General features: G+C 42.2%; 1 protein-coding gene across 2 annotated transcripts in view; it reads left to right on the top strand.

Moving 5' to 3' along the window:
- CLSTN2 (calsyntenin 2) overlaps window positions 1-27,356 on the top strand; it is a 561,165-nt gene that overhangs the window by 212,481 nt on the left and 321,328 nt on the right. For both annotated transcript variants that reach the window (XM_059663784.1, XM_059663783.1), the window contains exon 2: window positions 10,073-10,195. In XM_059663784.1, coding sequence (XP_059519767.1) covers window positions 10,073-10,195 — 123 coding nt within the window. The remainder of the gene's footprint in view (window positions 1-10,072; window positions 10,196-27,356) is intronic.

Genomic DNA, 27,356 nt, shown 5'->3' with positions numbered 1-27,356 from the left:
TTCAGTCCACAGGCCTATGCTCTATCCACTGAGCCAAACCTGTTAGGGCTGCATATTACATCTTTATTATATAGGAGATGTGAATGAATGTTGATCTGTGTCTGTCTCTGTCTCCGTCTCATCTCTATCTATCTACCTCCTATTGATTCTGTTTCTCTGGAAAACCCTGTTTTTCAGTTGGTCTTAGTCATGGCTGTTTTGTCTCCTTGTGTCCCCTCAGAGCACTTGCTCCAAGGCTTGACCCATAGGAAATGGAAACAAGTATGTGTTGTTGCACTGACCTCTGCTTAGGGGCAAGAATTACCAAGTGGGATGGGATCTCAATTTTTTCATTTGGACCATGACATTATATGATTTCCTTAAGTTCCCTGGGCCCCCATATCCTTATCCATGAAAATGAGCCTACGCTTCCCTCTCACAGGGGTACTAGTGAGGATTTAATGAGATCACAACTCTAAAGCCTGGCACAGAGTAGGCCCTCAGGAGTGGCTGTACCTGATTCATTATGTAGTGGTTGAACAATGCAATTACGGAAAGAGTTTTAGACAATTACATTTAGTAGCATAAATTCCAAAGTAAGTTAGTGATGGTTTTAGGGGTTAAGATGTTTAAAATGCAGTGAAGTATGAGATACTGAAGTAATAACAATCTTGAGGAATTACAGATATAACAATTTAGTGCACACTTCACTCCAATAACGTTGTTCAATAGGTAAGACATTTTGTGTGGAAAAATGGGCTGGTTCTTGCAACTAAATGAGAACATTAAACCATCACAGTCTCCCCCTTCCCCCTTTCATATTCTAAATGATCTTTTACTGAATGGCTCCTAACCTTCACAGATTTAATGTAATCTTCCCAGACCCTGGATATGAAGCCTAGGGTTGTGTTAGATCTTTCGCCTACCAACACCTGTATTGGGTGACTTGGGCATTGCCTATCTGGGCACTCTGGGTCCCATGTGGGTTCTCACCCCAACCTGTGAGTGTGGAGGTTCAGAATCAAAATGCCTTTGCTGGGGACATATGAGGGACTGGTCACCACAGAGTCAGCTCTGACTCAGGGTCTCGTTTTATCTTCTCCCCAACAACCCTGGGGGATGGTATTACCTCCATTTTATAGAGGAAAGAGAGCGGAGATCTGTGAAGAATTGAAAGACTCAGCTAGGACACCCTGTTTACACAGTTGCGTACCTAGTGACAGCACTATGACATTGAGCACAGTATACCCACACCCAACTTCAGGATCTGTCTTAGAGCAAGCTTTGGGCCATTGGCTTTATCCAGATCTACCCTTGAGTAGAGACAACTGAAAATCTCACTCTTGTAAGATTGCACAACCCCCAGTGCTCAATTCTTCCTGGCTCTCCTCCTGGCCCCAATGCCAGCACCCAATGATAATGGCTCATGGTTCATCCCTAGGCTTCCAACAGGTGAGTGTTTATGATTAGAAAGGGACAGGAGGAAAGAAAGAAAAATCAGGATTGATGGATAAATGGATAAAGGAAAAGGAGGGAGGAAGGGAAGGAAAGCAATGTTCCACCCTCAGTGAAAGCACCTACCAAGCACTTGAGGATTAATGACTCGGTCATCTTTCCTCAAGAGCTTTTCCACCCAATTAAAACAGTACAATGGAATCCTCATTTTCTGTGAGTCTTTGCATATGTGAGTCACACACATGGAATTTGTATTTAAAACTCTCTAATTGGTACCCTTAGCAAGAGGTATACATTGCCTCTAATTAAGTGATAGCATATGTCACCCTATGATTTGGGAGGCGTGCCCTTTTTCTACTTGGGTAATGTAAGGATACCTGCTCCTTGGAATCAAAGTGCTGCTAATTGCTTCAGGCATTACAGGTGCCAGCAAGGCAAAGGTGTGCTCAGCTCATGTATCAATGTGCTGGTCACTGTATTGGAACCTGTCGACATCATCACACCTAGGATGCTGCCTTCCCCTCTAGAGGGCTCACAGTTCCATGGGAGAGAGGGACCGGGAAACAGCTAATAGCAGTGAGAGCAGGCAGTACAGGGTGACGTTGGGGCGCAGAGGAGCACAAGTGGAGGAGGTGGGGATGGAGATGACTCTGAAAGGAATTAGAGGAGAAGAATTAGATGTCACCATGAAGGCAGAGGCACGGGAAATCGAGGGAGTTGAAGTCTTTTGGTGGCTTCACCTGATCTTGTGGTCGAGGGCAGAGAGTTGCTGCTGGATCCCAGGCAGGGGAGTGTAGGATCAGCTTTGCTTTTAGCAGGCCTACCACTCACCTATACAGGCCACTCCCACACTCACTCTGAAGCAGGAAACAGAATGGCTTTTAAAATGTGCTATTATAATTATTGTACTTAGGAATCACCTTATAGCAAGAACAGACACCCACTCAAACTAGTACACATTTTTGTAACCGGTGGTTGTGAGAAGAACTAGTGAGAGGCTGCCCTTGGCAACTTCCGACACCCATGGCAGGCGGACACGCCCATGAAGGGTGAGCGGGGCCTAGCTGGGAAGCAGGAGTGGGAGCCTCCAGCACTGCTGCAGCTGCTCAGGTGCTTCTCTTCTCTCTGCGTGCTGGCTCTCAGCTTCTCTGTCTCCTGGAAGATTAGCTTCCTCTGATTTTCATGGCTTCTCAGCTTCCCCTAAACCTTGACTGATAATTGCACGAATGCCAGTCACAACTCCTGAACTTTTTTTCTCACGTGCCCACCGCCAAGCAAATTATAATTTTCTGGGTCTCTTAAATGAAAATTTAAATCTCTAAGCAGCTGGGCTAGCCTGCTCTACGCATCCTTTTCTTCATGAGTTAGATGCACACTGGTCTACACAGCTCTACCAGGGGATCGGGTTAGATGGGGGAGTTGGGCATGCCAGGGTAAGGACCAGCCTAATGTCTAGGATGACCTCTTTGCTAGGGTGTAGTTTACCTCACTCGAGCATTTTGCAGTCAGCACAGCATGTTTTTTACTCACAGTTTACTTTACCCGGGGAGAAATATTGGAGTTCTGAGGATCAAGGAGCTAACAATGGCCAGAGGGTCAACTCCAGGATGAAAGTAGAAAGATTCAAAGGGTAAACCATCAGCCCCTTGGCCCTGATGCTTGCATTGAGTATTAATGCGCTTTTTCAGAGGTGGGAGCAAAGAGAAGAGAGCCAAGGTGTGCTCCCCAGAATGCGTCTGTGCTTTAGTTAAAGGCACGTTGGGTGGGAGATCTAATTTCTCTGTAAGTGGAGCAGAGATATCACATTGTGTTTCTTCTGTGTGAGCACAGGCATTTTCTAGATACTGAAACATCACAGAGAAAAAGACAAGACAGAGTCAAAAAGCAGTGTTAAGGGGGCATGATATGACAGAGCGCAGGCTCAAGAAGAGTAGCAAAGAGGGATATTATCTTGTGAAGAATTGAAGAAGTCGGTTCTGAAGTTATATCTAAATGGAGCAAAGCATGAACTGATTGGCTTCGATCTCTTGGAACAAAAAGGGAAAACATTTGTCAGGGGAGGGAACTGATTAAATAAGAAATAACAGCTAAGCCCCAGGGTCAACACCTATTGCTTCTCTCTGGAAAGGAGATAGTTCTCGAGTGTTCCATGAAGCCAGGGTTTGGAAGTGTCGCTGGATGACTCTGTGCATGCCAGTGAACCCTAGGTGATGCAGATGCTACCTATCAGTCAAGCCTCTTGGCTGGCTTTGACCTTCAAACTTTGTTCTCCAGCCAAATGGATCTGTTCACATTCCCTCCATGGTGAACCAGGTGCTTTTACTATTGGGCCTGTGCCTATGCATGTTCCTCTGTCTGGGATCCTCCACATCCTTTATCCTTGGTTAATTCCTATTGCTCATGACTTAGAGTCTACTTTTTCCAGGAAGTAATTCTGGATAACCATCTGGGTTGGTGCTTTTCCTCTTCTTACTGACCTCATACCATGCATAGGTTTTCATTATATGATTTCCTTATCATGGATCCCTCTCTCGCCTGAGAGTCTCTTGAGAATGAGGACTTTATTCTTGCCCCATATTAATTGAGGTATAATTCACACATAATAAAATTTTGAAATGTCAGATTGATAAGTTTGACAAAGGCAGACAGGTGTACCCATCACCACAATCCAGAGGCAGGACAACAACAATAAAAAGATGCGGGACAGTTCCAGCATCTTAGAAGGTTCCCTTGTGCCCATTTACAAGCATACCCCACCCCCAGACCCTAGCAACTACTGATCCGTTATCTTTCCTTATCCTTTGGCATTTTTTAGAATGTCATATGAATGTCATCGAACAGCATGTAGTCTTTTGTATCTGACTTATTTCACTTCATTTCACCAGCAAAATGCTTTGGGTATTCATCCACTTTGTTGTATGAATCAATAGTTGATTTATTTTGATTGCTGAATGTGTGTCCATTATAGGAATATATTGACATTTGTTTATCCTTTCACTAGTTGATGGCCATTTTAGTTTCCAGCTTGCACTATTTTGAATAAAGATTCTACAAACATTTACATACAAGTCTTGTTGTGTAATTCATGTTTTCAGTTCTCTTGGATAGATTCTGGGAATGGAATTGCTGAGTCATTTTACAAGAAATTGCTAAACTATTTTCCAAAGTGCTAAAACATTTTCCAGAATGTCTTCTTTTACATTCTTACCAGCAAACGGACCAGTTGCTTAACATTGTCATCAGAACTTGGGATTGCCAGTCTTATTTTAACCATTCAGTGAAGGGGTGCTGTTATCCCATTCCATATGCTTGAAGATGATTAATGTTGAGCATCTATTCTTGTTCTTATTTGCTGTTCATATATTTCCTTTGGTAACAGGTATGCTCATTTTTTGTGTGTGCCATTTTCAACAGATTATTTGTCTTAATATTATTATTATTGAGCTGCAAGAGTTCTTTATATGTATGGGTAAAAATTCTTTATGAGTTATGTTTTGCAAATATTTTCTTCCAGTCTGTGTTTTTAAAAATATTTCCTAAGTATGCTTTTCAAAAATTAGATATTTATACTTTTTATGTATCAATTTTATCTTTTATGGTTCACGCTTACTTTGCCCCTTCAAATCTTTGCCTAACCCAAGGTATTAAGATTTTTTTCCTATGCTTTCTTTTATCATTTTAACTCCTGTGTTTAGGACCAAAATCCATGTAGAGCTGATTTTTGTATATGATTGTGCAATAGGATTGAAAAATTTGGATATGGGTCTAATTTTTCCAGCAGCATTTAATGGCAAGACCATCCTTTTCCTCCATTGAATTATCTTGGAAACTTTGTCAGAAATTAATTGGCCATTATGTATGTGTATCTGTTTCTTCACACTGTAATCCTTCTTTTCATTATATGTCCATCTTCATGTCAATAGCAAACTCTCTTCATTAAGGTAGCATTATAATAACTCTTAAAATCAGGTAGTGTAAGATCTCCACCTTTGCTCTTCATTTTAAAAATTGTTTTTGGTGATGTCAAGTCTTTTTAATTTTCATTAAAAAATTAAAATTAGTTTATTCATTAACAAAATTCTACTTTTTTTATTTGCATTGACTGTATAGCTCAATTATGGGAACATTTACATCTTACCTATATTGACTCTTCCATTAAGACTGCTCCAGATCGTCTTTAAGTTGTCTCTGCAATGTTTTAGAGGTTTCACTGTACAGATCATGTATGTATTTTGTGAAAGTTATTCTTAAGCATTTAATGTTTTTCTATGCTATCACATTAGTATTTTTTAATGTAAATTTTCAATTGTTCACTGCTAGTGAATTGAAATATAACTGATTAACTTTTTATACTGAGACCTTCTTAAACTTACTCTCTAGTTCTAGTAGCATTTTAGGAGATTCCATAGAATTTGCTTCATTGATGATCATGTTCTCTGCAACTAAAAACAATTTCAATTTCCAGCCTGATTTTTCTTACCTTATTGCACGAGTTAGAACTTTTAGTCCAATGTGAGTTGTATAGCACAAGATAAGAGTGGGCATGCTTGTATTCTTCTTGCTTTTGGGAATCATTCACTCTTTAACCATTAAGCATGACATTTGCTACAGGTTTTCATAAGTGTTCTTTATCTGATTGAGGAAGTTCCCTTCTATTCCTTATTTTCCAATAGTTTTAATTATGAATGGATGTTAAATTTTATCACATGTTTTTTCAGGGACTTTCCCCCATGTCAGTCCCAACACTTAAACTGTTTTTGCATATTTGAGGCACCTCCATAAATACTTGTTGAATGAATGAAGCTGGGCTAAATACCTCTGAGAGTGAAAGGCCACACTTGAGCTACTCAGAAGCATGAGATGAGCTAGGAGACATGAGAGAATTTGAATGCCTATTGGTCTGGGGGTACTAGATTTGCATAAATGATTATATGTGTAATTTTTATAACATTCCTATGAAGTAATTATCTCCATTTTAAAAAAGAGGAATGAGTAATAGATGGAATGATTAAAAAGCTATAATATGGTTGGGATGTGGGGAAGAAATCCCTGTGTTTCATAACTCAATAAAGAGACATCATGAGGTTCAGAAAACAAAATAATATGCAAAAGAGGCTGGTTTCATATATAATGCAGGTTAAAATGGAGTGTGCTTTGTTCATTTGATGGAGCAAAAGAATCAAGAATCCAGTTGGTCTGGTTATGAGGAGCGTTGTCCTTGGAACAACTGTTGGACCAGTAAGAAGGAAACGTAATGCTTGCAAAATACTTGGCTTAGCCCTCTATGGTATCTTCATAGTCAAAATAATGTAAATTTAAGCTACTCGTTTTGTAATCCTGAGGATTGGATTTATAGAGAAACCAAAAAATGATTTAATTTTTGTTCCATGTCAAAATGCAAATGTTTATCGACCTTGACAAAGCAAAAGTTGAGATAGATCTGAAGGAAGTTATAAAGTGGGAAAGAGCCCTGGCCGAATTGCTTAATTGATTAGAGCATCATCCCATACACCAAAAGGTTATGGGATTATTCCCAGTCAGTGCACATACCTACATTGCAGGTTCCATCCCAGGTCAGGGCATGCATAGGAGGCAGCCAATTGATGTTTGTCTCTCCCTGCTCCCTTCTTCTCTCTTTAAAATCAATAAAAACATATCCTTGGTGAGGATAAGAAAACATGTATGTCCTTATGGGAGGATTTAAAAATATATATAAATAAAGTGGGGAAAGAAATGAGAACATTTTAGGGATGTTAACATTCATATTTTCCAAAATGGGAACATTTAAACCCTTCTGAGCCTCAGTTCCTATCTGCAAAATGAGATACTAATAAAGTTGTTGTGAGGATTAATGACTGTATGTAAAATGTCTAATATATGATAGGTATTCAAATAGCTGTAGTAGTGATAGGAGCAAAGAGAGGCAGGCCTGTAGACAGAAGGAAAGAAACCCATTCCCACTAAGAGGGAGCAGAACCTCAACTTTAAGGTCTATAATCACCTCCCCTGCAGACACTGTCACCGGTCAGAGAGCAGGTTGGTGGACATTAGAGTGTGTGCCCAGCCCATCTGAATGACATGACAACCCCGTGAGTGGTGTTATATTCCACATTTTGCAGGTGAGAGAGTAAAATGTCTTTGTGGCCAACTGGTTTGCAAAGGACCAGCCCTGAAGTGGCTAAGCCATGGCTGACACCCAGCAACTGTGACTGGATTCTGTGGTCTGCCACTGAGCCAAGGGGCATAATGAATCTGAAACGCTGGGTGAGCTCCTGGCACATCCTCTGGCCACATTTCTAATGAATAGGCCCGTAGCTTTAATGAAAGGGGGAAAGCTTATTTCCTTCAACAGCTGCAAATTATTTACATGGCATTTGTGGTGATGGCTAATAAAAGAGCAAAGGAGTGTGGGGACAGCCCAGGTGGCTGTCATTATTTTGGGTCCGTAATGAAGCACTGGATTAAATACCAAGAAGTGAGCATGGATGAGTATGCGGCCCCTTTCAGACCTGCCGTAGACAGAGCTGCTGTCTGCCCTGGGAATGATTCAATCAGCAGAAATGGACATCAGGGGACAAGACTTGAGAATAGCCAGGCATAGGTCCCTGCCCCACTAAACTACCTTTGGGTTAGTTCATAATTGCTGTGGAATCAGTGGGAAGGAGCAAAAAGGTGGCTCGGATTAAGGGCACAGGAGCCATTGCAGTGAGGCTGTTCTCAAATCTAGAAGCTCTTGCTTTGCCATGTTTACTGAAAAAATATGTAATAAAACATGTATATATATTATAATGGGTGTTATATATTAGAATGTGTATAACATATGAGTGTGTGTGTGTGTGTGTGTGTGTGCGCGCGCGTGCTTTTTGGATATGGAGTATGGAAGAGTTTTTGGTTTTTCTCACTATTGGTTATTAATGCTGTGGTCATCTTGGAAGTCACACCTGTGGAAGTAGCATCTTCATTGCTTTATAATAATCACATCTACCTCTCGGGTTGTTGTGTGGAGCATTATGTGTGTGATGGCACTTTTAAACTGTGAAGCAGGGGGTGAGGCTTGGCATCAGGATTCTATCCTTTGATTATTCTACAGCTCCCTCTAACCCAGGGGTGGGCAAACTTTTTGACTCGAGGGCCACAATGGGTTCTTAAACTGGACCGGAGGGCCGGAACAAAAGCATGGATGGAGTGTTGGTGTGAACTAATATAAATTCAAAGTAAACATCATTACATAAAAGGGTACGGTCTTTTTTTTCAATAGTTTTATTCATTTCAAACGGCCGGATTCGGCCCGCTGGCCGTAGTTTGCCCACGGCTGCTCTAACCTGTTATTTTGTTTCTAAAGCACCTACTCTGCACCTGAGGTTATGTGGGGAATAAAAGGTCAAACCGAGGCACTCACAGTTGAGTAAACCAATGAATATTTTAGAAAGTTCACTCAGCATCCCAGTGTGGAGGGTGAATTAGGGTGGGGCAAGACTTCTTACTGGAAGACCAGTCATGGCTGCTATCTGGATAGGAGACAGTGGGGCCAGCACCAAATCAAGGCGATGGCATTGGCAGAAATGGAATATTCATCAGTTAAGATTCTCACACAGGAATAGTACACCAATAAGGGCACGTCCCACTGTAATCCTGTGCCCTTTATTAGCCACTGTTGACTATAAGTATCTTGTATTCATTTTCTAGGGCTGCCTTAACAAAGTACCACAGACAAGGTAGCTGAGAAAAACAGAAATGTATTGTCTCACAGTTCTAGAGGCCAGAAGTCTCCAATCAGGTTGTCAGCAGGGCCATACTGGCTCAGAATGCTCTCTCCTGGCTGCTGGTGGTTTCTTGACTTGTGACAGCACAACTCCAGTCTTCCCATGGCATTCTCCTTGTGCTCATGTCTTGTCTCTGTGTTGAAATTTTCCCTTTTTATAAGGACACCAGTCATTTTAGATTAGGTCCTGCCCTAATGGCTTCATTGTAACTTGATTACCTCCATAAATACCCTATTTCCAAATAAGTCATATTTCAAGGTACTGGAGGTTAGGACCCCAACCTATGTTTTGGGGGACACAATTCAACCAGTAAATGATCAGGAAATATTCAAATGTTTGTTATATCTTTACAGATAGGTTGGTACTTACATATACATGTATGTATATGGGATGCAGTACCAATTTCTAATTGTGGATCACAATAGGCTGATGTTAGAAATAAGGTTAGAAATCCTAGCACACAGCCATAATCTGCTAGTCTGTTGATTGATCATGGACTTAAACTCTGAAACATCTATTAATAGATGGCAGTTTTTGAGAATGAAAGCTTTTAATCCATTTTTGACAATATCTATATGGGGCATCCAGAAATAGAAATAATGGGGTTGTGGTAAGGTAAACGTCCCATGACCTTTTACAGCCACAACCCGTGTTTGCGTCTCGGTGCTGGCCTTACTTTCTGTGTGCCTGGAGTGAACTGTCGCGCCTCTCTCTTTAATTATCTGGAGCCTCCTTGGCTATAAAATGAGACTTCACGTGCTCTATGGTGGTTGAATGAGAGCCTACAATTGGATAAATATACATTAATATTATTATTATGGATTTGTTATTCACATGACGATCTTAAATGTCAATCTTTCTTTTCTCCCCCATAGTCAACAAGCACAAGCCATGGATCGAGACATCCTATCATGGAGTCATTACTGAGAACAATGATACAGTCATTTTGGACCCACCGCTGGTAGCCCTGGACAAAGACGCACCAGTTCCTTTTGCAGGTAAGGTGATGGCTTAGCCTGGCTGGGCTTGGCTGGCTCTGGAGACGAGCTGGGGAACCTCACAAGGCCAAGGATCCAGCTTTATATAGCTGTTGTCACTGTGCTGTGCGTCTTACAGGTCAGCCAGCGATTCCAAAGCTGCCTGCCTCTTCTGATTTCTGGTGCGGATTCTGTATCTCTGTATGGTTTTTGTCCTCGGTGTCACTCCCCACGCAAGATGCTTATTGCTTCTGCTTCTGAGAGGTGGTATATTGCTGAAGTGGCCCCTGGACGTTGGAAAAGTTGGACTAGTACGTTCCGTAGGGGAGTTGTCTCTAGAAAGATGACCTACAGACACAAGAAAGTGTATGACCACTGTCCCCACTACCCACATATCCTGGCAGGTGGAAACTTGTAGCTTGGTAGATTGGTAAGAGGAAAGGGAAAGAAAAAAGGCCAGGAAATACTTGGTCACGGTAGGACAGAGCCGAGCCCTTGAGCTTCAAAGTGGGTGTTGCGTGTGGAGGAGGAACCCAAAGGCATGCCATTTGGCAGTGTGCAGCTTGTGGACAGAGAGCCTTCTCGTTGTTTTCAGGGCTACGGCCACTTCCTCTCTAACCTGCAAAGTCCAGGTCCCAGGTGGGGTGTGTGAAGCGTGCGGCCATGTCTCATGTTTCCATAGATTTTTGGCAAAGAGAAGGCGATGGGTGATGGCAGGGGGCGGAGAGACTGAACAAAGACTTCCTGAAGATGCCTGCATCATGAGTAATATTGTTAACATTTTATAACTGTCAGGAGACAGACAGGAAATTTAATGAAGGTTTTCAAGATTTCTAGAAGATTGCTTTATGATAGATGGGTGCCCGGCTGAGGTTTTCACCATGATGAAGTCTATTTTTTCTGACAGTTTGTCTGCTACATTATGAGCTCCTTGGGCAGAAAAAAAAAAAAAATTGGTTCTTTTGCACTTTGAAGAGATAAGCTTTGTGAAGGGCCTTTTTTCCATTACAGAATATTATAAAGTGAGGAGCGAGGGGGCGGGTTAAATGGGGCAAATTCAGCCCGATGTGAAGATAAACCCGTAGGCATTCTTGCAGAGCATGGGGGAGATGCTCTGGGCTCTCGGAAGAGGCTTTATCTTGATTTTATGTTGAATGATAACCACCGCGGCCACCTGACTGTGACTTCCATGGTGTGGGAGTTGGGACATTTCCACACATCCTCCCGCCATCCTCAGAGTCTCAGCTCAAGCAGATTCCACTGGGAAGTTTAAGTCCCACACTGTCTTTTCCACAAACGACGAGGCGTCTCCCCCACCCCTTTGCCGGCCTGCGAATATTCCAACTCATTTCTTTCTTGGACGTAACTAAACGGTATTGGGGTTAATCAGCAATTCTTAACAATCTCCGGAAATGAAATTTTAAAACAAACACTAGCAAAAACGTTTGGGTTATGAACATGTTGGGTTTGGCATACACTGTGTGCTTAAAAAAATCAGACATAACCTTTAGCGATTGGGAGATTGAGCATAAAAAAAGGAGGATTCTAGTTTATGTTGATGAATCAGGTCAGGACGCAGAGCCCAGTTGCGACTTCCCTCTCCAGACACGCCATGTGCTCCTGGCTTCCCTCCGCCCCTGCTACCCCAGAGCCCATGTGCAGAGCTCCTGCCACCCAGCGGGCCCTCTCAGTCCCTTTCCATCCCATTGTGTGATCCCTGTTTAAAACATAGCAGAGAAAACCAATGGCATTTTAAATGGTGAGCAAATGGATGCTGTTAAGCCACGTTAGCACAGTGATGCTAGCTCTTTAAGGGATGAGGGAGGTGTCTGATTGTTATGTCTGCCCTCGATACGGCCCTGTTTCATCATTTAGTGAACTAGAAAATGAAAGTGTTTGAAAAACTGTTCTGCAGTCCAATGATAAGCTTTCTAATGTACAGACCAAAAAGGGGGTAGAGGGTTGGGGGGGGGGGGAGGGTGGAAGGACCATTTCAAGCAAATCTGATCCTTGAAAGTTTAGATTTACAAAAGATCACTTACCTTCTTTGGAGGTAGGCCTCAGGGACAATTATCAATTTTACCTCAAGCGTCACCAAAGGACTTCCTTAAATCATAAACCTACCAAATGCAATTAAACTTGAATTTGTATTCTAACCATCGTATGTGCCCATGGGTTTCCAGGCACATCTTGAAATGAAGTTTTACTTCTAAACCAAGCCCTGACTCGTTATTTTCATCTGAAGGCAATTTCTATACTATCCCTGATATTTGCTGCTGTATTAAAGAAATTCTTGCTTAATGCATCAAAATATAATCTTCCAAGCTCTTAAGAGCAAAAAAGAAAGATGCTTTTTAAAATGGTCAAAGCTATTTTTCTCCATGTTATTTATGATTAGCTCTAAGGCAGAACACAGGCACTAGCCATCCATCTATGCTGCAAGCGTTTATTTTAAAACATTTATCTTAAAAAGAAAATACAGATTTATTTCAGATCCCTATCATTCTCATAAAATTGAAAAATTCATATCTGCCAGCTCCATCACTCCTTGAAGTCAACTGCAGCCTCTAGTCCCCCCTTATCAACTGCTCTTGTATTCTGTCCTGTTCCACCCCTTTCCCACTGGTCTGGATTTCCAATTTAGCCTGCGAGGTAAGCTAGAAGCTTTGAGGGCGATGGTTCCATTTGTATTATTTTTGTTTGTTTGTTTTTCTTGTGATTTCCACTTCTCCTTTAAAAAAATTTTAAGGAAAATTTTCTATGTAAAGTGTCATTTGTTTAAATAAAAAGCATGATTCTATTTTCCATATAAATGCAGGGCTTTAAAATAATTTTTATTGTATAGCTCCTGATTTTGACAATAATAAGTGTTTATTGTAGGAAATGTGAAAAATATAGCAAAGCACCAAGGAAAGTATGAAAAATGTTTTCTTATCCCCAGAGCCTCTGTTAACAGTTTAGTGTATTCCCTTCCAATGATTTTTCTACTTTGTTTTCTATCTTATAGTCAATATAACATTTTTCCCACTAAAAAAATGAAAATGCACCATTTTATTAAATACTCTTATGCATCTGATTAAGTGGATAAATGCTTCCCTATTCAATTAATATTCTATAGTTTATTATTCTTTCCTTCAACTTTATTGAGGTATAATCGACATATAACATTGTGTAAGTTTAAAGTATACAGTGTATTGATTTGATAAGTATAGGTATTGTAAAATGATTAAACCATAGCCTTACCTAACACATCCAGCACCTCACATAATTACCACTATGTGTATGTGTTTGTGTGGTGAAACATTTAGGATCTTCTCTCTTAACAATTTTCAAGTATCAAACTCAGTGTTGTTAACTATAGTAATCATGCTATGCATTAGATTCCCCAAACTTAGTCATCTGATAACTGAAAGTTTGATCAACATCTCCCTATGTCCCCTACCCTCCTTGTCACCACTATTTTTCTCTTTGTGTCTGTGAGTTTGGCTTTTCAAAGCTGATGCCACTTATAAGTGAATCCACATATAAGTGACAACATGTATGTGATATAAATGATTCCACATAATAGTGATAACACATATAAGTGAGGCCATATAAAAGAACCTACACATAAGTGACACCGTGCTGTATTTGTCTATCTCTGTGGCTTATTTCACTGAGCATAATATCCTCAATGTGGTCCATCTATATTGTAGCAAATGGGAGGATTTTCTCCTTTCTCGTGCCTGAATAGAATTCCATTGCATTCACATACATGCCATTATCCTTTCATCTGTTGGCGGGCCCTTAGGCTGTTTTCATATATTGGTTCTTGGGAATAATGCTGCAGTGAACATGGGAGCATTGATATCTGTTTGCTATCCTGATTTTATATACCCAGAAGTGGGATTTCTGGATCCTATGGTAGTTCTATCTTTAATTTTTTTAGGAACCTCCATACCATTTTCTTTAGTGGCTGTACAGCTTACATTCCCATTAATGGTACACAGCAAGTGATTTAGTGACAATATAATGGAATCACCAATTACAGGAGCCTCACTGTCTTTATCGGTAAAATAATATAAGCTTTCCAGGGTTGCTGTTTTGATTAAATTTAAAGACCGTCTTTGATGCATGTTGTAGTGATTCGAGATGTAGAAGTTTAATAAAGTTTAGTTTTCTTTTCCCGATCCTTCTCTCTGCCTGTCTCATAGATAAGACATCTAACTCACAGGGAGACCCCGCCACTTGCTCAGTATCCCAGAGCAGGCTAGCTGTGCGGCTGCGCCTCTCCACCTGCTCTGAGTCCCTCTTCCTATTATATCACCTTTTGTGCCTGCCCCACCTGATTAGTAGAGGCACCAACTCTTAGTCCGAGAGACTTCCCTCGGACCTCGGTTAAGTCCGTTAGACCTGATTTAATTCTCAACCCAGTATCTGAGCCCAGTGGACATGACCTTCTAAAAGAATCAGATACAGAAAAATCCTTGAGTAATAATGAAAATTCTATCCACTGCATGGCAAAAAAAAAGATAATGAAAGCAAATTGGGTACATTTTGAACTTATTAATTTCTACATGAGCCCCACGGAGGCTTGTTAGGAAACTGTGGAGACTTTAAAATTGGAAGGAAATTAGACTGCTGCTCAGAGAAAATAGAACTATCCATTTGTCCACATTGGGTCGGTCTGGACTTGTCTTTTGTAAGGAGAGTGCTTCAGAGAATGATCCACATCATTGGCTGGCTTCTCCTGCTGGGTGCCTCTCCAAAGGCTGCCCAGGAAATTGCCTGGGACATGGTTTGGCCGGGTTTGATTGGCTAGTTGCAGCAGGAGGTGCTCTTTGCTCCATGATTAACTCCATCTGTCCTTGTTCTGCACATTTGTCTGCCCCTCTCTTGGGACCTTTCCAGGGCCCTTGTTTGTGCTTTGGACCCTACAGGTGCCTGATGGCATTGACCATCCCTGAGGGCTTGCAGTGCCGTGGTTTCTCATGGTGAGAAGGGAATGCTGGTTGTGAACAGCTGTTTGACCGGTTGCCCATGGTTTTACATTTAGGCTCTGCTACTGACTAGCTGTATGGTCCCAGATACATTACTGAACTCCTATGTGGGTCAATTTCCTCATATTTAAATGGGGAGTAAACAGAGTGCCTCCTCCCAGGTTACCATGTGGGTTAAATAAGATATGAATGTAAAGTGCCAAGAGCACTCTCTGGAAGCCAGTAGATGGCCAATATATCATAATTCTGATCATCTTCGCAATGATAATGGGATAATCAGAGGAATCATAATTCTTATTATCAGCAATAAGCCACATATGTTTTATTCATTTCAGATTGGTTATGGTGATGTGATTATAATCTGCAATAATGACATTAAGGAAAGGAGAAAAGTAACTTTGGAGTTTGGTCTAAAGGCTTGATACAGTCACCATCAAGCTATGTTGCCTAGATTGCTGGTTTGTGTGGCAATGTGGTGACAATCAGTTAAGTAAAGTAGGGGAAACTAGTTTGTGAATTGTGCAGAACTCTATAAAACTATTTGGAAATACATTTCCTTACATTCGGCCTATATTTTCCCTGTGGAATAATCTATTAGTTGCAAGATATACTTTTAGATTATTGCGAACCATATGCCCTTTTATTAATCGATACACACATGTACACACATATACACACACAGAGGCACACATATGTGTGCCAGCTGCTGCACACACAGTATTGCATCTGAGTCTCACACCAACCCTGTGAAACAGGTAGGCCAGCTATTGTGATTCTGTTTTGCAAATGAGAACATTGAGACTTAGAGAGAGAAATTAAGTTACTGTTCAAGATTTCCTAGCTGAGAATGGATCAGCTCTGTCCCTCAGTTCCAGACCCTCCGTCTCCAAATCCTGTCTTCTTTCTCCCTTGCCAGTTGCCCAGTGTGTGTGAGACATAGCTCATTGGCATTAGAAGATTTATATGGTACCTGGACATAGAGTTAAAGAATGGTGAATCCCATTTTAAGTTCCCTTTTAAGTTCTTTTCCAATCTTTCTGATTATGTCAAGGAGAAAGGTGCAGTGTGGGATGGTCCAGAAGTCTTCAACACCTCTCAAACGCTTGCTAATCGCTCTTATTGACAAAAAAGCAAGCTCAGTCTCATAACATGCCATATAGTGTCGAGCTAGAGTTTGAATACTCTGCTGTATTTTATTTAGGGTACTTTCTACTTGAGGCAAGTATTGCTGGCATTTCAGTCGTTCTCTTTTCAAATAAATTCATTTGAGATTTTTTAAAACCCCCATGTACAGAAAAATGTAAGGGAATACGTGTTTAGGTAGTGTATGGCAGTGCCAAAAACCATAAAAGAGGTCTATGACTGAGTTCCATGTGGGGGGCAACAGAATAACCACATCTGGGCCTCACTCCCCCACCCAGCAATCTCAGGACCACCGTACTGGACCCAGCCTTCTTCTGTCTGACCTGCCCCGTGGCTCTCTGAGTCCCAATCCTGGCAGCAGAGGAGCCATCTCTATCAGCCTCACAGCAAATGTGTCTTGCTTTGTGTTGGGGATCATTCTGAGGACCAGAGGCAGGGAGCTCCCTGGTATCCCACGCTGCTCTCTGAGCATTCACTTGGCCTCAGAGGCCACGCCATGGCCGTGCCTGTAGAGAATCAGGTTCAGACCTCTCTGGAATCTGAAGTCCGGGCACTGTCTTGGACCTCTCAGTGTTGGAATGAAGAATAAACAGGAAGCAGGAAGCAGGAAGACATGGGCCAGTGTCTCTTCATCCATGTACATGTAAAAATTACTAAGAAGGATACAGAATAAAACAAAATCAACCCTCACTCCTAAGACCCTGCTAGATGTTTTTTCTGTTCATTATAGATCATAGTTCTCATTAGTTTGGATCATAGTATATATGGTTCAGAGTCTTTGTGTTTTCACTTCCACAGATATCTTCCAAGCTGACTAGAACATATTCAAAAATATTACTGAAGTGTAGGCATAATTATACATCATATGGTTGTATCACAGTTTATTTAACCATTTCACTATTTTTGTATATTTAGATTGTTTACAATATTTTTCCATGTTTAGAAATCGCACTGCCATAGGCACCTTTGTTTGAGATATCTTTCTTATACAAATATGGGAGTTAGTATTTTATGTTTATGATTTAATTCAACGATAGTGAGTAAACAAGTGTGTTCTATTTTCAGTGACAAATTAGATTGTGTTGTCGAATGTTTTTGTTGATATGATCTGTGATTGCCCAATTTTTGAGCAGATGGTGGGGTTCAGATTAGACAGGGAAGTGAGAGCTAGACTCAACGCCCACACCTGCCTGCAGCCTGTGGTGGAGCGCTCAGTCCTGTCTCTGCAGGCTTCAGGCCTTCAGCCCTATGACGAATTCTCCTTCTCACTATAGTGACTGTGACCTAAGGGTTTCCAGCTGTAGGCAAGATGCGACTTGAGAACTCATCAAAGTAATACAGAAGTTGCTTTAAAGCTGAACAGTATTGCCCTAGCCAGTTTGGCTCAGTGGATAGAGAGTCGGGGTGTGTGTGGGAAGCAACTCATCTATGTGTCTCTCTCACATCGATGTTTCTCTTTCTTTGTCTCTTCCCCTCCCTTCTACTCTTTCTTAGAATTGATGGAAAAATATCATTGGGTGAGGATTAACAAAAAAAAAAAAGGCTAAAAAATGTTGAGGGGTGAGGGCACAGCAAACAGTAAATAAGTCAGAAGACCTGGTCACGTTGATGCTTGTGATCTTTGGGGAGGGTGACAATGAAAGGAAGGGTCCAATTTTAGTCTCTAGGGTCCACAAGGCTTTTTGGACCACACGTATGGTCCTGATTCTGCTGGTGCTGGAGAGCCTGCCAGGCAGACTTGGAGAAAGAAAGACCTGATGTATCCATAACTCTGGAATTAGAGTATTAGTTTGGCTTCATTCCTTGGTTGTCTTCTGCCAGCTTGGCAGCTGCCAGCCTCAACAGTGAATGATACGGTGTTAGGGGCATATTTGGGGCCCTTTCTTGGTTAGCCCACCACGGGCATTGCACTCACTCCACTGTTTCCCTTTCACATTGTCCTCCTTCCTCTCTGTGCTGATGGCCAAGCAGATCAGGAGGCAGATCTCAGCCCTGTTTAGGTGGACGGGGTCATTCACATAAATTCTGGGCTCCGGGCGCCTGGGACACAAAACCCTTGCCTTGCTGAGAAGAGAACAAAGCCTTTCTCCAGCCGTGAGGAGGGAGGTGGCCCCTTTCTAGGGTGCAGCTACTCTGCTGGAAGGAGAGTAGGGAGCTAACCAGGTTTTTGGTCTTCGCCTTGAATTTTTTCTCACAACAGTAACAAGTCCTTGCAAATCTTTCTTCTCATAAATTATCCTCTTTCCTGGCTCTCAGTGTTCCTGAAGCTGTCTGTCTGCGTTGGCCTTTTGTTGTTGCTGATTTTAATTTCTCTCATGTTGAAGGTCATGTGTATTTTTGCTGCAAGGCAGCTTAGCCTTGGTCAGTTTAGGATGGCCCCTCTCATCTGAGAGATTCTACTGTTTGCCATTCCTCCATCATGATCAGCCTTAATCCTGGTGCCCCAAGCTCCCCATGGGAGTCTGGTTGAACGGGTTCTTTGGCAGCAGCTGTAGACTCTTCAAGTACGGTCAGACAAGCTGCTCCTGTGCCCCGTGGCCAGGCGCTAAGGGGAGACACCCTATGGGGTGGCTGGAGGAGAGACTAAGAGTACAGAGGAAGGAGGGCAGAAGCAAGAGGTGACCAGGCAAGGAGGAAAAGCGGGCGAAGGTCCCAGGTAGATACCCATAGCAGGGGCTGGGCTCCAGGGTCTGAAAGGGGGTCGGAGGCTATTCACCAGTGACCCTGGCCTTCTCAATGAGAAGACTCTGGTGAGGTCCTGCTCCAGCTCAAACTGATGTTTAAGGGAGAACCAGTGTTGGCTTGTGGGCCTTTCTCCATCAATTAGGCTGAAGAGTCAGGGACATTCAGGAAGGTGAACCAGCATGGTTTGCCTTTGACACAGCGGTTCTCAACCTGTGGGTCGCGACCCCTTTGGGGGTCAAACGACCCTTTCACAGGGGTCGCCTAAGACCATCGGAAAACACATATATAATTACATATTGTTTTTGTGATTAATCACTATGCTTTAATTATGTTCCATTTGTAACAATGAAATTGGGGGTCACCGCAACATGAGGAACTGTATTAAAGGGTCGCGGCTTGAGGAAGGTTGAGAGCCACTGGCCTGAAAGTTCCTTGGGATGCGATAAACCGAGAAGGTCCTGGTTACCGGTGGGAGCTGGTCACCCCAACAGGAGGGATGTGGAGTTCCATGTTAGAAAGCTTGAGAGAAACCCTTGAATGTGGGAATTTCCCGTCGTCTGCGATTCTGAGTTAATCGCCCTCAAAGCGGTTCCCGCATTGTGAGGGTGATTCTGTTCCCTGGGAGCGGTTTCCCACTCCGTTGTTCTCTACTGTTCCCTGTTCACCGCCGTTCTCTTTTGCCATCATCTGGTTCTGCTCCATCCCACAGCTGCTGGACTCGGCAGGAGGGGGCACAGTGCTCAGGGTCCTGGCCTCGCTCCATGGGGACACTCTTAGCTTCATTCATCTTCCTGTCAGTGTCCCTGACTCTGAAGCATCAGCAAGAAGACAAAGGGGTCAGACTTGGAACTCTGGGCTCTATATATGGTGCATCAGGAAAAACAAAAATTAAGAAAAAAGCCAAAAGCAACCCCACCATTTTCCCACTACTGGAGATAAAACAGAAGACACAGACATCCATCAGGCTCCAAGCTTGAGGGCATCCCAGGGTATCAGGGACTCCAAATCTATGGGCTTATTGACAACTGTGATACAAACATGTTTATGGTACTTTCCCACTCACTGGCCCTGGTGGTCAAAGTCCAGGCCACATGACCGAGCTCCCCTGCCCAATTGGGACTGGACCAAGGTGGCCATAGAGATGGCTAGTTATAGGCTGGGACTAGCTCCCTGTTTAGAAAAGAACATGTAGGCCCATTGGCGTCCTGTTTTGAGTGCTGAGGGGCCATGTTGGAGGTTGGGGGATGCTGATGAAGCTCCTGTGCCATGTACAAATTCAAGTTACACTTGGGCAGCAGAATGAGGGGTGGCTCCTGTCCCAGAGAGAAGCACATGTCCGCTGAGGGAATAGAGTGAGTGGTCCCTGACCGTGGCCTCTGTTCCCCAGCAGTCCTGGTGTCCTGATGATCTTGGATTTGCACGAAATCATGGCTGCACTTATATATTCATTCTCTCCTGAGAGGGCTGGGTATGTCACTATCCTTGGAAACCACAGAGGCCAAATACAAATCTCTAGCTAATATGGCTTTCTGTATTGAAGGCATGGGGCATTGTTTGAGCTTAGGGAGGAAAAAAAAAAATCCCAAGGAATTTCAGATAAGGGGGCAGCACAGAGAAGAATGAACTGGGAATTTGAAAGCATCAAGGGAATCCTCTTAAGAAGCTGTAACTGGTGATCATCACAGTGAAATCAATGGTGATTGAAAACCAGCTCCAATCGTCAGCAATTAGATCGTTTAATAGCCAAGCTTAGACACATTAATGCCGACGCAAATCCCTTCTCCAGAAGCCTTTTTCACGACTTATGACAGTGGCCATATTGAGTGTGCCTGGAATCAGACCTCATCACAAATATTAATTATGAACATGCATTTGTAAGGTCAATGGCTTTACTTTAATAGGAATTTGGGGCCTATGAATGCAAGTCCTAAACGTCTTAGACTCGTTTGAAATTCCAAATCAAAGAACAGGAGTACAGGCAAGCAATTACAGTTTATTCTGCTTGGCACCAGGTCCAGCGTGAGATCAGTGAGTACCTTGGCATGAGTTCAGAGCTCAATTTTATTATCTTGTAGCTGCCTGTAATCACAGATGAGGCATCAAAGGCCAGCTGTCCCCTATGAACCTTGACAGTCTATATAAACTAATTACTTTTTTATGAGCCATCCTTTCAGAGGTTTGGAGAGAGGGCCTATTAAGCCAAGTTCAGGATAATCCACAAACTTTGAAAATTATTATTATTTATTGAAGTTCCAGCTGAGTGTCATAGTCAATGACATCCCTTGCAGTGGTTGACTTGGGCGGTCATCGACTTCATTAAAACGTAATATTGTTTGGAAAGGTGAATCCCGGTGTGGCCTGAGTGTTTTCTGCATATTAATGATACTAAGAGCAAATTTTCAAGGGCAAGGAAGAAAAAATGAGTAATTTGGAAAGTGAGGGCACGTTAGCAAAGGCCCCTCTCTTGGCTTCACCAGGCTGTGAGTTTCGGGGGTAGAAATTTTGCACTCTTTGCCCGTAAGTCTAATGCACAAAGAGCACCCCTTGGCCCTTACCCTTTCTTGTCTATGTCTCTTAGAATCAGTTCTAAGGAGGTAAAATGACAAATCTAACATTTGCCATCTCTCCACCTGGGCCACCCAGTGGGCCATCCCTCCTGGCATTGTTCCCTGTCACCTTTGGTGTGGGCCCTGGGCTGTCCACTCTGCCTCACAGCCTGCTCCACTCCCTCCCATGTGGTGCGCTGGCCATACCATCTGAGGTGTATTTCTATGTCAACCTCTGCCGCTTGGCGCTCCATCCCTGCCTGCCTCTGGATGCTCGTTACTCTGACGCTGTTCTCAGCGTTCCACCCTGATGCTGGCAGCCCCTGGGTCAGCTCAGGCGGTAGGGCACTGATCCGTGCTGACCCCCTTCATCGTCTCTCTGCCAGCCCAGGAGGAAATGGCCTCCCTCTCTTCTGGCCCGCACTTGCTCAGAGATGCCCACAGAAACATTGCCTGGACGGCTGGTGCTACAGTTCTCTGTCTTACCACAAAGTCCTCCCTTTCAGAGATGGGTGGGTACTCCCAAGCTCTAGGTATGCAGGGTGGGTTTGCATGTAGGCCCCAGCTGTACCTAACATTCCACTCAAGTCTCTGCCGCTGACTCTGCCATCTGAGTTTTTTCTCATTTGTGGAGTTTTTCTTTTCTCTCACAAGCTCAGGTACCCCTGCCTGCTACCTCATTTCCATGGGGCTCCCCCACCCATCCCAACGTTCATGCCCATATCCAGTCCATCAGACATGCCTCTAAATGTCTGAACTCCATTTACAATGGGGTCCTGAGCCCAGTGCAACCCAGTGTGTGCAGCCAGATAGCAGGCGAGTGGTGAGTGGGGCCATGTCATTCCATGTGCCCCATATCAGAGTGTCCTACCCACCCCCACAGGACTCCCACACTGACAAGTGGAATAGCTCTTCAGTAATTGGACTGAGGAAGAAGCAGCTGCTACTCAGTGCTGGCTAATTCCTTTTAAGAAGGTTGACATTTTTAAATTTAATTATTTTGAAGTAAAGGTAAGAAATAACACAGAGAGGGTGGTGCCATTTTGGGGCCCAGCCCATCTGGTATCCAGATGACCTAATACATTTATAATCCCTTACAAAAAAAAAAAAAGAAAGGAAAAGAAATAACAGAGAGATCCCGTGTACTCCTTACTCAGTTTCCCAGTGATAACACCGTGAAAAGCTATAGTACAATGTTACAACCAGGATATTGACATTGGTAATCAAGAGACAAAACATTCCCATAACCATAGGATATTTCATGTAAACTTTTTATAGGGCACTACTTTCTTCCCACCCACTACCTCCTTTAAAAAAAAATAATTGAGGTATAGGTGACATAACATCATGTTAGTTTCAGGTGTATAACATAATGACTTCATATTTGCAAATATTGCAAAATGATCACCACAATAAGCCCAGTTAGTATTCATCACCATATATGCTTAAATTTTTTTCTTGTGATGAGAACTTTCAAGATCCACTCTCACAGCTACTTTTAAATATGCAATACCATATTATTAACTATAATCACCATGCTGTCCATTGTGTTCCCATGACTTAATCATTTTATAACTGGGTGTTTGTGCCTTTTGACTTTATTCACCTACGTCCCCTACCCTCTACCTCAGACAACCACCAGTCTGTTCTCTATATCCAGGAGCTTGGTTTTGTTTTATCTATTTTATTTTTTTAGATTCCATGTATAAGTGAGATCATATGGAATGTATCTTTGTCTTTCTGACTTATTTCACTTATAATGCCCTCAAGCTCCATACATGTTGTCACAGATGGCAAGATTTCATTCTTTTTTATGGCTGAATAATATGTATGGACCACATCTTCTTTATCCATTTATCCACTGATGGACATCAGTTGATCCCACTTCCTCCTTAACTCCTGGCATCCACTAATCTGTTACCATTTTAATAATTTTGTCATTTCAAGCTATGTTATATAAATGGAATCATATGGTAGACAACCTTTTAGAATTGGTGCTTTTTTTCACTGGGAGTCATTGCCTGTATCAATCAGTAGTCTGTTATTTTTGTTCCTGAGTGATATTCCATGGTTTAAATGTACCGCAGTTTCTTTTTCTTAATGTTATTTTCTATTTATTTTGGAGAGAGAAGGAAGGAGAGCGAAAGAAAGAAACATCAATGGGAGAGTAGGGGATCGAGCCCACAATCCAGGCATGTGCCCTGACCAGGGCAATCTTTCGATGCGCAGGATGATGCTCAACCAACTGAGCCACAAGGGCCAGGGCGGTACCACAGTTTCTTTAGCCATTCATCCACTGCAGGATATCTGGGTCGTTTCCAGTTTTGGGCTATTTTGAGTAAAGCTGCTATAAACATTTGTGCACAAGTTTTTGTGTGTACTTAATCTTCAGTACTCTGGGGTAAATGTCAAGGAGTACAAATGCTGAATGGTATGGCAGTTGCTTTGTTTTTTTAAGTAAACTGCTAATCTGTTTGCCAGAGTGACTGTAACGTTTTCCTTTCCCACCATCAATGTATGAGAGATCCAGTTTCTTTGCATCCTCACTGGCATTTGATGAGTTACTATTTTTTATTAAAGTCATTACGATAGCTATGAAGTGTTATCTCATTATGGGTTTAATTTGCATTTTTCTAATGGCTAATGATGTTGAATATCTTTTCATGTGCTTATTTGCCATGTGTATATCCTCTTGCAGGAATTGCTTTTTATGTCTTTGTCCGTTGTCTAATTGGGTTGTTTATGGGTTTTATTGTTGAGTTTTGAGAGGTCTATACATATACTAAATACTAGGCCTTTGTCAGATATCTGGTTTATAAATATTTTCTCCCATTAATTAGTTTGTCTTTTCATCCTTTTACCAGGGTTTTTCTCAGAGCAAAAGTTTTAAATTTTGATGAAGTCCAATTATCTTTCTAGGGATTGTGTTATATTTTAGTGCATAATCCATTTTTAGTTAATTTTTGTAAAAGATGAGACACTTGGGTTGAGAGTGTGTGTGTGTGTGTGTGTGTGTGTGTGTGTGTGTGTGTTTTGTTTTGCCAATGCAGGTTTAATTGCTTCTACCCCATTTGTTAAGAAGTTTATCTTTCCTCCATTGAATTGCTCTTGCACCTTTATCTAAAAGCAGTTGGGCCTGGTTGTGTGGATCCATTTCTGGGTTCTCTTTTCTGTCCCATCAGTCTATATTTCTACTACCCCATCAAAACTACACAGTCATGTTTACTATAAGTATATAATAAGTCTCAAAATTGGGTAAGTGAATTATTCTTATTTTTTTCAAAATTGTTTAAACTACTCTATTTCTGTTAATTTTCCATATAAATTTTAGAATAGTTTTGTCTATATCTACAAAAAATCCTGCTAATATTTTGATAGGAATTAAGTTAAATTTGTGCCGGGGTCCAACCCCAGCGGGTCCAGGGGTCCCCAAAGGTGTGGACGGAGTCGGCGAAGAAGGAATGACACGGGGACAGTGTTCAGTTGATCAGCAACCTAGCCAGGATCTCTAGCCCGGATCTCCAGAGAGGTTCTGCTTCGGATTTCCAGCGAGGTTCTGTAGCCATGTTCCCTCGCTAGGTTCTCCAGCCAGGTTCGGTCGCCAGGTTCTAGTCAGGCTCTCCTGCCAATCTCCACAGTCAGGTTCAGTCCAGGATCCCCTGCCACGCTCTCTCGCCAGGCTCTGCCTCCAGGCTCTGAGGCCAGTCCCTGTCCAGGATCCTCCGGCATGCTCTCGCCAGCGAAGTTCTTCTGTCTCTAGAGAACGTTCTGTGTAGGTTCTATGCCTAGGCTCTGTCTCTCTTGGTCCTGTCTTCCAAGCCCTGTCTCTGAAGTTCTGTCTTATAAGTTCTGTCTCTCTGTCTGGTTCTGTGTTCTGAGTTCTGTCTTCTTCTGTCTCTAGATTCTGAGTTCTGTGTCTGTCTGTCTTCTTAATTCTGTGTTCTAAGTTCTGTCTGTTTCTGTCTTGTTACAACTGTATTTATACCAGTTGATTCAATCCTATCAATCTCTATTACAAAGGTTAGGGCGTTTCTTATCTCCATTCCAGGGAGAAAAGATTATGTAGTTTAAGCATGATTGTTCGTAGTTAAAGGGATTAATTACCCACCTGGCACTTAGTTGAGGGGTTTTATTCCCTCCCTAACTTCAGGGGAAAATCCCTACCTGGGGATTCAACCTTTCTCGGAGAGGTGACTTTGGTTAAAACACAGCGCCAAGAAGGTGAGCCGTATGCCATATATGCCAGGTCCCTTGAAACAGCAAGGATGGACCGGCTCCCGGAAAATTTGTTCATCAGTTTGGGGATAATTGGCATCTTTAGTTGAGTCTTCCAATCCATAAATGGTTTATCTCTCCATTTATTTCAGTTTTCTTTGATTTCCCAAATTGGTGTTGTGGAGTTTTTACCATATAAATCCTGCACAAGTTTTGTTAGATTTATACCCAAATAGTTTTTCTTTTAGTTACTATAAATGTTGTTGTATTTTTAATTTTGTTGTTCATTGTATTTACCCACATTTTTTGCTTGTGTTCTTCTTTCCTGGTGTTCCAAGGTTCTTTCTTTTGCACTTATTTTGTTTCTGTTTCAAAAGTTTTCTTTAGTTATTTTTTTTCAAAATAGGTCTTCTGGTGACGTTTCCCTTTATCTGAGAATGTCTTGGTTTCCTCTTCATCCCTAAAGTAGAGTTTTTTCTGGGTATAGGATTCTGGGTTGACAATTATTTTCTTTCAGTGCTTGAAAAATATCGTGCCCTTCCCTTTGGCTTCCTTGATTTTTCTGTTAGAAATCCACTGTCATTCTGGTTGCTTTCAATATGTCGCTATGTTTTTCATTTTTAAAAGTTTAATTATGCCACCTTGCCATTGACTGTTTAAAATTTGTCCTGTTTGATATTCACTTGATTTCTAGACTCTTTAGGTTTGTGTCTCTTGTCAAATAATGGGGATTTTTCAGCCTTTATTTCTTTGAGTATTTTTTCAGCATTGCTCTCTTTCTTTTTTTTCTGCTTCCAGGACTCCAATGACATGAATATTATATCTTTTCTTATGGTGCCACAGATCCCTAAAGTTCTTTTATTTTGTTGGTTTGCTTTTAATCTGTTTTCCCTCTCTAGTTCAGATTGGGCATTTCTGTTTTTTTTTTCTTTTCTAGTTCATGGATTCTTCCCTCCATTCTGCTGAATAGTCCATCCACTGAGACTTTTATTTATGTTTTTCAGCTCTGAAATTTCCTCTTTTTTTGTTTTTACCTTTTGTTTTTTTACTGGGATTTTTTCTAATTCCTTGCTTAGGCTTTTTTTTTTGGGGGGGGGGAGGATACTCATAATGCTTATAATGGACAATTCAAGCACTTTTTATCATGACTATTTGGCTTCTCTGACATTGCTTCATCAAGGCAATGGGTAGGCACCACCTCCTTACTGCCAACTGGAGGTAAAACTCCAGATTTTCTACTGGCTTCCATTGATACCTGAGGGGGCCCTCCTATTGTTGCTGGCTGTGGGGAGATGGCTTTGTTATAACTGGGCAATGGTGAGTATCCTGACTTCCTACTAAGTTTATTCTGACACCTGCAGTGAGCAGGGGAGAGAGTTCCTCATCACTGCCTGGTGAGGGTGGACATACAGGCTCCCCACTGTTCTCCACTGACCCTGTGAGAGGGATCTTCATTTCTGGCCATTGGGGATGAAAATCTCAGCTCCCCACTTGACCTTTTGTAACATCACCTCAGCTAGGGTTTTTTAGTACCTTATTATATAACCTTATGAAGGTGCAGGTCTAGGCTCCCTACTCAGCCGTTTTTGGCATATACAGGGAAGAGGCCACATT

Source organism: Myotis daubentonii, chromosome 14 (assembly GCF_963259705.1).
Source record: "Myotis daubentonii chromosome 14, mMyoDau2.1, whole genome shotgun sequence".
NCBI classification, from domain to species: domain Eukaryota; kingdom Metazoa; phylum Chordata; class Mammalia; order Chiroptera; family Vespertilionidae; genus Myotis; species Myotis daubentonii.
The sequence above is the reverse complement of the archived record's forward strand: the minus strand, read 5'-3'. Positions and strand labels throughout refer to the sequence as shown.